The following is a 14,138-nucleotide window of genomic DNA, read 5'->3' on the forward strand; positions in this document are numbered from 1 at the left end:
TCCACCACTAAGAAATTACTAGTACATTAAGCAGAAGCAATGCAGAAACAAAAGAACAAGACAAACTTTTAGGCATACTGGCTAAGGCTTATTTTCCTAATGAGATTACTGGTTCCTCAACAGGAAAGATTTTTAGACAGAGCAATACAAAGTCTAGGGTAAGTGGGACTGGCAAATAAGCCTGTACGACTATTTGCTTGGGGGTTTTCTTGCATACTTTTCTTTATTGAAGGGATGGGTGGAGAAAGAAACTCTTTAAGAACTGCTTTCTTATTCTGCCCAACTTCCCATTTTCCTGTTCTTCCTCTCCTCCCTGTGAATACTTGGCAACAATGTGTTTTTAAGAAATACTCTTAATTAACCATTACACAAGGCAAATGGTAGGACAGGAGAATATAGTTAAGGAAACTGGTTTCCATAAAAGCAAGAAAGCAACTCTAAACAAATATGAAAAGTAAATAATTTCTCACTCCCTTAACATATAGATGTATATATGCTATATACATACAGTTGAGTTTGGTCAGCACATTATAGCATACATTGTTTGAGCATTAATAGCTACTCTTTCAGTGTGGATGTTGGTCACGAAGGGTGAATAATGCCTGGCCAAAACACAAAACTATTTAATGTTCAATAGACATCAAATACTTACTCAGGAAATTGCTTTAGTGTCTTGATGAAGACTGCTCAAGTACTGGCAAAATTTATGAGAAAGTGTTTTGAAGGTGAAAACTTGCCACAAAAATACCCCATAATTAAGTAACCAAGCTTCTTGTCCCCAAATAAGTGCATCCTGGCCAAAGGAGGATGATCCAGAACAGCCACAGAAAGGTTTCAAACCACTCAAAATGGTTGTTGTTACTGCTGACTAAATCAATTTGGTGCTTGAAGTCAGAAAGGTAGCAATTTAGAGCTTTGAGTACAAGAGCTGTAGCCTAACAAAGGTCTACCAGCACCTATACAGATAGGCATCTAACCCCAAGAAACATGGCAGAAGCAGGGACAGATGGTATTTGAGGCCAAGGTCAACAATGAGGTCACCACAACCTTCAAGCCAAGGGTCTGTGATAAGACACATTTACTTAAATCACATATCCTTAACAGATCGTGCATTTCCCGTCGCGTATTTCCAAGTTGGTATTAAGTTTGACACAGAGCTTTTGTTTTCAAAAGTTCACTGATGTTTTATGCTACAAGCTTAGTTCTAACTCTGCATGTTAGCATTAAGGAAACAAGATGATGGAACTAACTTATTACAACTCTTCTGAACATAAGCTGGCCACAATAATTTACCATAGTAATACTAGTGTGCCCCCTGTGGAACTGAAGTCTAATTGTGCCTCATCGCATGAAAAAAAAAAAAGAAAATTCAAACATGGTACCAATTTAAAGAAAACATACTTTCAGCTTTCATTAAAAACAAACAAACAAAAAACCCCCAAAGCTAAACATCTTGGGATTCCTGGAAATTAGAACCAACCAAACTTACTTTTTTATACAAGCAACTCACCTCTATCTGGAAATGTGCCTTCCACTCTTATTATAAGTAAAATCTCTGCTGGAAAATTACAGAAATGTTTTTTCCTGTCTCTTCATTTGCTATGTATGACAGCATTTTGTCTGAAGCCAGTTTCTGCTGTTTGCCAATGGTTTTGTCCATAGCCTCTTCCCCAGGGGGTTTCACACAAGTGGGGAGACTCTTTCATAAAAAAATATATCAAATTAGCAGGCAATTTTGGAGGGTGTGTGTGATGATTAATATGTGAAATATCTGAGTTTTGAGAAAACTGAAAATCTATTCTTACAGGAATATCTGGAAGAGGCAAATACTTCACTTTAAACACTGCGTTACCATTAAAAAAAAAAAACCAATTTAAATGTAAGAAAACCAAAAAACACCACCAACCCAAAACCAAAGTTTTCAAGACCTGAATTCATTCCATGTGCTCAGAGCCAGATTCAGCAAAATATCACACATGCCCAGAGTATACTGACTTACCTGAGAAATGCAGGTATGCAGTAGTAGATTGCAGAAGGTATCAAAAGCCTTGCAAAATTAAATCAAATTTTAGAAGGTAAGAGAAATGAAAGCCAACGAGAGGGAACTTTTGTACATGTTATCATTACTGCCACAGTCATCTAGCTCTTTGGGGAACAACATCGAAGAGAATTCTTACTTTCAGTCTACAATCCTTTTGCACATGCACAAGCCTACACACTCTCAAGAAGAACACCTAAACTATTCTTGTGGCATAGAGAATAACTTCTGCACAGGAGAGCATATATATACCTCTGCTCTGTGTCCCTATCACTTACATTGCGCATTTCCCCAAAGCGACCCCTCAGAAGCAGCAATGAGTAAAGACTACTACCCTACCAAGTCTGATTGCTTTTTGAAAGGAATATATTGTTTCAGCTCCCGTTTAATGTCCCAGATTAGGGTCTCTCAGAGCCTTTTTATTCCACTCTTTACAAATCGAAATCAGACTGTTATAAACAAATACAGCAAACAAAGAAGTAAATGGAGGTTCTCAAACCTGCAAAATAACTTTAATTTTAAATACAGAAGACTGCCCTGCAGCATTCAGTTTTAACTGGGTTTAGATGTGAAAAATCACAAGGGCTGCCACCCACGCTTTAAATCGTTATTTTAAAATGAATTACTTTTTCACACGCAGTAGTTTCTACCGTAATCAGCATATACTTTGTAGTACGATTTTTTTTTTTTTAAAGCCACACTGGACAGAAATTGTTACACTTTAAAACATTTCCAGCAACAACCAGAAAGTGAAACTGGTTTCACGGGTTTACTGCTCTTCGCATTAAGAGCAAAGTCACAATATAAAGAGTCATAAAAATTATATAGAGGGGGGGAACTGGATGCAAAGAATCCAAAACTTTTGAAGTGCTAATGTTAAAGAACACTCTACAGCACTTAAAATGAGCGCGACTGGAAAACTAAATCTGAAAGGCTTTAGGTGCAAGAAGAAGCTGCTGAAAGACGAGCACTTCAGCGGACCGCTACGAGAACGCCCGGATCGCTGCGTGCGAGGCAGCCCGCGGCTCCTCACTGCCGACCCCGGCCGCCGCCAGGACGAGGAAGGGGAGGAAGGGGAAGAACCAGACCACAGCCCGGGCCGGGGAGCGCAGCGCTCCGCCGGGATCGCAACAAAGGGGGAGCCGCCGCTGCGCGCCTCCACGTGCCCGCAGCTCTCCCGTGGGTGACAGGCTTTGCAGCGCTGCCAGCACCCACCCACGGCGCCCCCCCCGCCCCCCCGGCCCCGGGGGGGGGCCCCTCCGCCCCGGGCTGCCCCCGCTCCGCGGGACGGCTCGGCTCCGCGGGAGCTGCCCGCGATAAACTTTTCGCGACAACGCTCCGCAGAAAGTCGGCGTCGCTCCACGGCCCGCGGGGGGCCGGCACGGAGGAGTCCCCCGCCCCGGGCCGGCACACCCCCCCACACCCCCCCGCAGAGCCGCACCGCCCCCCTCCCCAAAAGCCGGAGGGCGCCGGGGCTGCTCCTCCCTCTCACAGCGGCGGCGGCCGGCCTCCCCCGGCACAGGCACCGAGGGGAGTCGCTCACCCAGCCCCCCCCCGCCCCCCCTGCTCCCCGCGCCCTACCGCGAGCACCCCGCCCCTCCCCGCAGGCGCCGGGGGTGCCGCTTGCTCCCTCAGCGGGGCAGCCCCCGCCGCGGCTGCCACCTCCCCCGGGCTGTGGTACTCACCAGGTCCTTTGTGTTTTCCATCAGGCCCTCATGGGCAGGAGACGCCCGCTGCCTCTGCCCCCTCCCCTCGGCTCGGCCCCCTCCGCCTGCCGCCTCCCCCTGCGAGGGGCCGGGCCCGGCGGGGCAGGAGGCGGCCTGGAAAGTTCAGCCTCTCACTCAGCCGGAGAAAGAAACCCAACTCCCTGCGCCGGAATATCAACAACATTAGCATAACGCCTCTGCGCACGCGCAGCGCCCGGCCCACCGCGCGCCCTCATTGGGCTCCCAGCTGTTTGGGGCTTCCTCGCTCGCCGTACCACCTCCGGGGGAAACCATTTGGAAACGGGGGGGCTCAGAGACTGGGCAGAGGCTGGGGGATAAGGGCAGCCCCGCTGAGGCTTGTTTTGCCTTCCGGTGGACGGCGGCACGCACGGGACAGCTGCTGGGCGGCTGGTGAGGAGCCCTTGCTGTCAGACGGGGCGGGGGACCCCTCTGAGCGCGCAATGGAGCAGCCCAGCCGTGGGGCGCATCACGTGGAATGCGGGGTGGGGGGAGGGAGGCGGGGGGAAGGAAAGCAAAGAAAGGGGATCACGTGACAGTGTCTGGAGACCGGGGAAGTGGCCGGGTCACGTGGGCTGAGGAGGGGCAGCAGGACAAGCCTATCACGCTCCGGGGGCGGGGCAAGGAAGGTGGTATAAGTGGGGGTCACGCGGCTAGCGAGCGCGCGTTCCGGTTCCGGTTCGCGGCAGCTTCGTCAGGAGCGATGCAGCCCGCGGCGGGGCCGCGGCGCCCGGGCCCGGCAGCGGCGGCGAAGAAAAAGAAGAAAATGAAGAACACGAAGAAGAGAGTGAAGCCGCTCCAGCCGCGCGCGGAGGCGGCGGCGGCGGCAGCTGAGCGGGCGGCGGCGGCAGCTGAGCGGGCGGAGGCGGCTCGCCGCGCCCGGAACTTGAAGGCACTTTCCCGCACGTCGGACGCCGAGCGGGAGCTGGAGGACCTGGTGTTCGGCGACAGCCTCGACGTGGAGGAGGATGAGCTGCTGCAGCGGCTGGCCGGCCCCCAGAGGGTAAGACGCGGGGCGCGGCGGGTGGCTCCTGCCCCACGGGCCTTCCCTGAGGCCCGGGCCCGCCGGCGGGGAGCGCGGGGAGGCGGCGCTTCCTGCGGTCCCGAGTAGGGGCTGGTCCTTGTTTCGGCTCCTTGCCCCTGCCTGCGCCCCGCCGCCGTGCATGTCATCTCCCTGCACCGGGCCGTGGCTGGGCTAAAATGGCCTGTTTGGTATTTTCAGCTTAATCCTGCAGAGAGGCAAAGTCTCCAGAAAGATTCCAGTGATTCGGAAGTAGAAAACGAAGCAAAAAATAAATTCATGCCTAGAAAGCCAGCCTGGGTGGATGAAGATGATGAAGCTGAGGAAGAGTAAGTTCAAGTTTGCAGGTAGGAATTATGTGTCTGTGACTTTAAGTGGCATCGGTTTGAGTGATGTTCATGTTCTTTGTTTTTTTTCCACCCTCTAGTGTTGATATGACCCATAGGTATAGAAAAGATTTCATGAAAAGTGATGCTGAGAAGATACTTACTAAGAAAAAGCTAAAAAGAAGACTTGAAGAACAGTGAGTTTCATTAATGTTTTTGTGGCTAAGATAAGATATGTCTATGTGACACTTAAAATCACTTTCCTCTTTACTCACTGTATTCATGTGGCCTGTTTAAAGCTAGTGCTTCTTATAGTACTAGAAGTACTTTAAAATCCAAAATTATATTAAGAACAATAAACAATGTGCATTAGCATTGTCTAGACTAATTTTTTTATTACTTGTTTTAGGAAACGTGCAGAAACTAATTTGTCTTCTAGGGAATTATACCAGAAATTTTTTGTTGTGATACATTGTGTTGTAAATAGGATGATGGAAGATGCTAACTTAATATGCTATATTAAGAATGAGCTGAAATGAGAATATAGTCAGACAGCAAAGCAGAACTTTAGATGTCATTGTGTTGTCTTGGTATTAGCATGTATTGCTCCAAAGAATGGTGCTTTAATGTTTGGTATCAATTTTGCTTTAGTTGCACATTCAGGAAGTCAGCAGAACACAGAAAGCTCAGTGAATTTTTAAAGAACTTGCACAGTGTTCCAAGTACAAGTAATCTTGCGAAATTCTGACTGTACATCTTCTAAGTACTTAATATACAGAAGGAGATTACTTTCTCAAAAGTTGTGTTTTTTTCTCTTTCCTCCTTACCTTTCTCTTGCTAGGTTTCAGCGAGCCATGGGGGGAGTTCCTGCCTGGGCTGATTTAGAAATGAGGAAGAAATCCAAAAGGACTGCAAGTGATAGTAAATAAACCCATTACTATCCTAATAAGCTTTTATGTGTTTCCCTATTCAGCTTCTTAGAAAAAAAAAATTTGATGTTTTATCAGTTTCAGTAGTGTGATAATATGCTGTATAAGTCAGCTTTATTCCTTCCCTCTTTCACTGTGCTTTGATTTAATCTGCTTCTGTAAGGAATTTGTAGGTTTTGTGAGTGTTTAGCCTTTTTAATGTGCTTTGTCTTAATTAGGTGACAGTGATGAAGATGACGATCTGCTATGCAGGACTGGCAATTTCATATCAAACTCAGAGTCCCTGCCAAGAGGTATTTTGAAGGTAAAGGCAAGCCGATCTTTCCTTCTCAGTTTGACCCATATACACACTTTGACTCCTTTGTTGCTATTTGGGCAGTGAAATCAGTAATCGTATGAATTTCTTGTTTGTTTCTCTAACTTGAAACTCTGAAGAGTGAACAGACAAATGGGAATGTTCACATCATGAAAGCATGAAACAATAAATTGAGATGTATTGTTTGACATAGGAGTTAATTTATGTAGTCTAAAGTAGCATCTTGTAATAGAACTTTAATTTATGCATAGGAAGGATAGGACTCTCCCACAAATTAGAGGCTACTGAAATGGTCCTTGCAAAGAGCTAGACTTTTAAGTCTAGCTTAGCTAGCTCTATAGACCTAGATTAGTTACACGGAAGAAATTCTTAACTGTGAGGGTGTTGAGACACTGGAACAGGTTGCACAGAGAAGTTGTGGATGCCCTGACCCTGGAAGTGTTCAAGGCCAGGTTGGGTGGGGCTTTGAGCAACCTGATCCAGTGGAAGGTGTCCCTGCCCATGGCGGGGGCTTGGAACTAGATGGTCTTTAAGGTCCCTTCCAACCCAAACTATTCTATGGTATATGAATGTTTCTTACACTCTCATCTACAGCTGTTTCAGATGAGTTAGTGTGCAACTGGTTTTACATAGACCATTAATTTTGAAGTCACTAGAAAGTCTAGCTGGTTTATGTCTATGCTGCTGTGTTGAAGCAACTTACTAAACTTACTCTGTGTGTGTGCTGCATATGTCATGCTGTCTAAAAGTTCACCATAGGGTTCAAGATCTTGCTTTTGTAGAATAAAGAGCAATTACGTTGGCTGTTATCAGCATTAGCAAAAATGTGTAAGTTGTATCTTTTTTAAACTTCTTGATCTTTGCTCTAGATGGCAACCTGCGTGCCTGCTAATCAGGAACGTTTTGCTAATGGGAAACTGGTAACTGTGCAGTTTCATCCCTCTGCTCAAGTAGTCATGACTGCTGGACATGATCGATCTGTGTCACTCTTTCAGGTGAAGAATTTCAATCTATACTATGTAAATGACCAAGTACAGAAACTTTTTTTAGTAAGAATGCCTGAGATACCCTGGAATGATAGACTGATTTCTCTCATAATGGTGTGCTCACAGGGCTTGTAATGTCTATGGTTAGAATGGAATTTGCTTGGTTGAAGGCATCTTGTTGGAAGAAATTTCCCTTTTGTGACTTCATACCAACCACTTACAGAGTATAGGCAAACTTTGTTGTATCAGAGTTTTTAGTTGAAGATTTGTTTTTAAAAATCTTTGGTTTTAAGGCTTGCAGTGATGAGGACTAATGAGATTATTTTTTTTCTTAAGTTGTTTGCCTCTAGTGTGGGGAGCAGTCCACTTTCATTTAAAACTGTAATATTGCTGTGAAATCATTTTGGGGATGGAGAGACTGTACTGCAGCAGGAAGCTGCTCATCCTGGGACATTCCTGCCCTGCTTCTCTGGAAACTAAAGGTCATAACTGTATTTAGGAACTTTCAGCATGGCCCAGTATAGGTGAAATGGTCAAAGACACAGGTGGAATTTGACGCTCCCACAGGGCTGCAGGAAAGAACAATACAAAGCAAATGCTTCCGTTTTCAGAAAAGCACAATAAAAGTGATTATTTGAACAAAACACAGACAAGACAGGGAAGGGTAAGAGGTGTGAAGTATATCCAGGAAAGCTGGGAGTGCCTGATATTTAGGGTGAGGAACCAAGAGTCAGGTTATTTGTAGGTTGAAGCATTGATCTCTTCCTCTCTTCTCAAACTTCTGTACCTCTTACTGTTTAAGTCTCTTGTACTGGCTAGTTGATAGGAATTTTCTATGTAGAAGTATTTGGTATGTTCCTTAATATGATAATATGTTTTTTTTTTTAATAAGGTCGATGGTATAAGGAATCCAAGAATACAGAGCATCTATTTAGAGAGTTTTCCAATTTACAAGGCTTGTTTCAGTGTTGACGGAGAACAAGTTATAGCCACTGGTACTCACCATAAAATGTTCTTTGTGTATGACATGATGAGTGGAAGTATTACTCCTATACAGAAAGTAAGAGGTACGTTTTATAGTGCTTTAAGTGTCTGGGCATAGTTGAAGCTGTCCCCAATAGAGTTGACATGAATTTGCTTTAAAAGGAAGTGTGGTGAATTGTTGGAGGTCATATTTTTAACTTGTCTTTGGGGATCTTTAATTGGGTACCTTTTGCTTTAGTTGGCCTGGGTTGTTAAAAGTTAATTGTCACACATAAACAAGGTTGAGTTGTAACTTTACTGTGACAGTGTATTACAGAAATGAAAAGCTGAAGTCAGGTCTTTGTCATATTCATCATTCCTCTGAATGTTGAGGAAAAAAGAATAAATTATGCCAATTTGAAGTTCTGAATCTCTTTTTAAAGGTGTGGAGGAAAGATTTCTCAGAAACTTCGAAGTATCTCCAGATGGATCATTTATGCTTCTAACTGGAACTTCAGGTTACCTTTACTTGTTGTCAATGAAGGTAGTTTCTCTTCATGGTTCATGTAGCTTCAGTTTCTTGGTACCTTTTCGTTTTTGAATGTGCTTTATATTTAATCTGAAAAGCCATACAGCTTTCAGTTGAAACAGAGGTATGACGCATACTGTGACAGCCTTCAAAAATGAGCTGCTGAATCAACTAACTATATTTTCAGAAAATTATTTTGGGTTATCTGAGAATTTTTTCTGACTATGCAGTTCTCTGTGGGGCTGGCAGAGCTAAGGCCAGTTTCATGGGTTTTTAAGCTGTCACTGGAAAAAGTTGTATGTCAGTGTTGTATTTTGGTTGATTGCACAAACACTGTGGTGGCAAATGGAATGGCATCAGCATGGGAGCAGGCATCTGAGGGTGGAAGAAATATAGGACTGCTTTTTTGGGAATAGTGCTAGTGCATGCTGCTGTACTGTGTTCATGAATCATGCCATAAACTGTGATTCATAATGCATATAGAATTTTTCAGTCAGATTTTAAAATGCGTATGATGGCAGCTGGATTTGTTTTAAACTTTTATTAGGAAAAATACTATTTAAAAAGAAAGTTCAGTTTCATTATATAATGAAGACCCTTCAGCAAGGGAGCGAATTAGTGTTTATTGAACTAGCTGTAGCTGTACAATAATAAATGATCATGGACTCATATACATCAGCTTGTTCTCTGGTCTATAGGAACTGAAAATGTTAATGCTGTTACTTTCGTGGCAGTAGCTAACTTAAGATTTTTGCGGGACAGGAGTATGGAAACAACTTTCCTACAGATTTTTGGCAGAATCATTGTCACCATTGTTGTTCTTCATCCTATAGACAAAGGAACTGGTTAGCACTATGAAAGTAAATGGAAGATGCACTGCATCTGCTTTCACTCCAGACAGCAGTAAAATATATAGCTATTCAAGTAAGTATTCTCTTTAACAGCATTAATCATAATTTCATTTAAATTGCATAAGTTTTTGTAATTCATTTATTGTTTTAATAATTATGGGTAATTAAAAGACTTTAGGCCAGATACTGGCCTAAAAATATAACTGAGTGATCAATCGTTACAGAATGGAGTTAACTGTTTTAGTATGCCTTCAGTTGTTCTTTTAAATACCCTGTATTTGATAGTTGTCATCTAATGAAATTTATTTTAACAAAATAGACAATGTGTTCTGTATGTATGGTTTCTTTACTCTCTACTTTACTGTGCAACCAGAGGAAGGTGAAGTTTTCATTTGGGATGTGAGAAGCAGAAAGTGTCTACACAAATTTGAAGATGAAGGTTGTTTGGAAGGAAGGTGCATCGCTGTTTCAAAAAATAACCAGTATGTGGCGTGTGGGTAAGTGACTTGAATTTGACAACTTCCTATCTCATTTTGAATCTCTTGACCAAACTTACCGGTGGCTGGTGAGAGTGTAAGAACATGCAGTAAGTTTGGTTTAAGTAAGGTTAGAGTAGAAGTGAATAGATAATTCAGTCTGTTCTGTACCTAAAATAGCGTAACGCAATACCAATATCACTCTTAATGTATTACTGTTGCCATATATGGGTTTAGCAGTTACTTTTGAAATCATACTGACTGAAATCATAAATTCTGTAGTACAAATGTCAATTCAGGGTCTTCCCCTTTTCTAGTTCTCTTTCCTATACTCCCCATTTGATTCCTGCTAAATAGCATGTTAGCATTTGAAAAGATGCCTCAGCTCAAACCCACAAGCTTGAAAGTGTTCCTCCGAGTGTATTTAACTGAGATGCAACTTCAGCTAGGGTATCACTTCCTTTAAACGAGACTAGCAAATACTTAAGTACAGTATGCATTTTCTTAGCCCACTGTAGAAGCAGGTTTTTTAAGTGGAGTTACTGTACAGGGTATAAAAAAAAATCATGAAGCTTGAAACTATTTCAGAAGCTTTTGATACCACGCTGTCATTGCTTTGAATTCATTCTGTACAAGAAATGGGCTTATCAAGGCTCACCACAGTTAAGTGTGTCTCTTCATATATATATATATATATATATATATATATATATATATATAAAAAATAAAAACAAAAAAAGCCTTCACTAAATACTATTATAAAGTCCAAAGCAAAATCAAGCTCCAAACAAAATATCATTACAAACTCCAGTAAATAATTGGAAATTACATTTTTGGTTGCATGGTGGCTATAGATAACAAGGTAATACGTACTGTAAATGTTTCTTCTTGGTTATAGTCTTCAATAATTTCTTTTTTTAGTTCAGATTCTGGAGTTGTAAATTTATATACTACTGATGTCTGTCTCAAAGAAAGCCGTCCTAAACCAGCTAAAGCCATAATGAACCTAGTTACATCTGCTACATGTGTGACCTTCAATCCCACCACAGAAATTTTGGCAGTGGCTTCCCGAGAAACTGATGAGGCTGTCAAATTGGTATGTTCAGCTTCTTTAATACAAGCTTTTTTGAAATGTTCCTGGTGACATAATAAAGCTGCTATTGAGTGGATAGGTGTACTGCAAAATTTGCTAGACCAAGCAGGTCAGGACATGTACAAGATACTGTACATTCATAAGGAAATAATTCTTTTTCTTCAGTGAGGTTATTCTGAAAAAAACATCTTTTTGTTTTTCCCTTTTTGAAATGCCCTTATTTCAGTGCTGTAAATATAACTTGGCAACAATGTGAATTTTCAACAGCTGTTAACTGTAATGGTCTTACTATGTGGTGTTTTTCCTAGCTCATTCAAAATTTTGCAAACCTTGTTGGAATTCTGGCCAACAGTAGAACTATTGAATTAATCTGAGGGTTTGGAAGCCTGTTTTTATTGCTTTGATGTAATTACTTAAGAATAAATGACTTGCAATAACTGGCTTTGTAGTGAGTTCCCTGCACCTTTTCTCCAGTATAACTCTATATATGAGTGATGTAGGATAGGAATATAACTGAACATTTGAACTTACCATTGACCTTCAACTTAAATTTATACTTTAATTGGAGTTTTAGTGGCTTTTTCCTAACTGTTATAACTAATGACCTATTTCTCAATAGGTGCACATTCCTTCATATACTGTATTCTCAAACTTCCCAGTGTTCAGAAGAAAACAGATTTATCTTGCTCAATCTATGGACTTTTCTCCCAGAAGTGGTTTTTTCTCTGTAGCAAATAACAAAGGCAAAGCTTTGTTATTTAGGTATGTACTTAGATTCATTAATCCCAGATAACATGTTTCTATTCTGTAAGGTGGGGCAGATGGCTGGTAAATGATAAGGTTTGACTTGGGGATTTGAATTTCACCTGATGATTTAACTGAGTGTGGAGCTGGCTTTCCCTTCTGGAGAATGAGCCTTGTCTGATTATAAAATATACATTGCTGCAGACATCCCTATCAAAACTCTTACTGTCTTTTTCTGAAATAACTAGTATGTAAAAAGCCAGCTACTGGATGCTCTCCCCATTAAAAAAAGTAGTTGAGAGGATTAAAAGATCTGTGCTTCATTGTTAACATCCATACCCGGCATAGGTTTGTTCTAGTTGCAAAGGCAGGGTGAGTAGTGTCTTTGGCAGGAGGATGACTGAATAGTGGTGCAGATTGCTCAGACAGGTTGTGGAGACTCCATCCTTGGAGATACTCAAAAGCTGTCTGGATACAGTCCAGGGCAGCTGTCTCTGGGTGGTCCTGCTTTGAGTAGGAGGAGTTGGACCAGGTGACCTCCAGAGGTCCTTTCCAACCTCAACTGTTTGGTGATCCTGTGCTCAGGCTCAGTGAGGTTTGAAGGCTTGCTGCACATGCTGGATGATGCATGTGGCAAGACTTCATGGTTTATTGTGAGGGCATAGGAATAAATGTTTTCTCTTGCCAGCTTACAACTGGATTCTAAAATCCTAGTTTTAACATGGAACTCGAACTCAGTCGTTGCTGTCTGACTAGCATAAGCTTAACTGTTTGCCTTTGTGTGAGAAGAGAGAAGTGTTGTGGTGGGGTTTTTTTCTGCTGGTGTGATCAGAGATAACTCAGAGCAAGAATATTTCTTTTTTTAAACTGAGTAACTTTATGTGATACTGAAAAAACTTTTTATTTTTAATATAAGATTTTAATGATTTACAAAGTCTGACAGGCAGAATTTAGAAAGACTCCCAAGCAAGTCTGTAAAAATGTGAATAAATCTTGTGATTTGTCCTTAATTGGAACTCCATATTATAATGGAACTTCAAGTAAATCTAGCATGTTGATGATTGCCATCCTTTGCTACACCTGTATTTCAGATTAGCTAAGAATATTCAGTGACACTACTGAATAGTTGTTGCTGCTTTGTGTTGCTCACTCAATAGGTTACTGAAAAATTTTAAATGTTTCAACTTTTTTTTTCTTCAGACTGAAACATTATTCAGATTTTTAAAAGAAGATAGAGGAGAAAACAGACCTGTAACTGAGGTAAAAGAAGCACTAGAACTTGTTGGCAACACTGTCTTGAGGAACCTTATTTTCATTTTCCTACCTCCACCTTTTTATAGATGGCAACAAGAAGTTCTTAATACTGTGTAATCTGAAACTGTTCTGTCTGGATCACTCGGGTAGTAGGCTCCACATGATGGGCAAGAGTCAGGCTTGTCTTGTCAATCTCAGCTTTTCTAATAATACTGTTACAGGGAGTTGGTAGTCCAACTAAATTTCTGCTCAGTCCTGTTGACAGCAGTTTTAAAAATTTGTATATATTTAAATCAAACTCGTAGGCAGTGTTGTTAAAAACAGCTGTAGGCTTGCAGATACTTCGCTTGCTCCTGTCATGAAGTCACCTAAGTGAGCCTACATGAGTCTGTATAATTTCAAATTTAGATTACATAAATTACTGAAGTTTGAAGTGGAGCTTGTGTGCAGATACCATTTTACTGTACACTTTAAACTCTTCTTGGGAAACTGGAAAGACCTGTAGCCTTGACAGCAATATAGTAGTTCTGTTTGACACGTGTTACTGATTGGAAGCTAAACTCATTCAGACTGGTACGTACATCTTCTGCATGTTAAGCATGCATAAAGTTCTGTGACAGCTAAATGTTTGGAAGATACTAACAAAATTCTCTGTACTAATTTTCCTCTAGGTGTTGCAACCTGCAGATGCAAATACACTGACAAAATCAAAGAAGTTTTTTTTATCTTGTATGGAAGTTCAAAAATACTAATGTAACATCTGTATATTTTTAAAGTTGTTCCTTAATAAATGTACCTGATAAGTTTTCAGGCAAGTTGTTTCAACCTTTTCCAATGTTTTGTGAAAGCAAAACTAAGTAGATTGTAATGGTTGTCATTCAAGCTGAT

The 14,138-nt window shown here is 41.8% G+C and overlaps 1 protein-coding gene across 1 annotated transcript; it reads left to right on the plus strand.

The window, feature by feature from the left end:
- Positions 1-4,465: 4,465 nt before the first annotated feature.
- UTP18 (UTP18 small subunit processome component) lies at positions 4,466-13,250 on the plus strand (the record flags this gene model as incomplete). Its single annotated transcript, XM_082008150.1, has 13 exons — positions 4,466-4,765; positions 4,985-5,112; positions 5,211-5,306; positions 5,951-6,030; positions 6,257-6,342; positions 7,224-7,349; positions 8,233-8,407; positions 8,747-8,847; positions 9,666-9,756; positions 10,057-10,180; positions 11,081-11,255; positions 11,872-12,014; positions 13,197-13,250. 13 exons carry the CDS (start codon positions 4,466-4,468, stop codon positions 13,219-13,221), a joined length of 1,650 nt encoding a protein of 549 aa, XP_081864276.1. The 3' UTR covers positions 13,222-13,250.
- Between the last annotated feature and the right edge of the window lie 888 nt (positions 13,251-14,138).

The sequence above is a fragment of the Phaethon aethereus genome (genome assembly GCF_964289735.1).
Source record: "Phaethon aethereus genome assembly, chromosome: 18".
In the NCBI taxonomy this organism is placed as follows: domain Eukaryota; kingdom Metazoa; phylum Chordata; class Aves; order Phaethontiformes; family Phaethontidae; genus Phaethon; species Phaethon aethereus.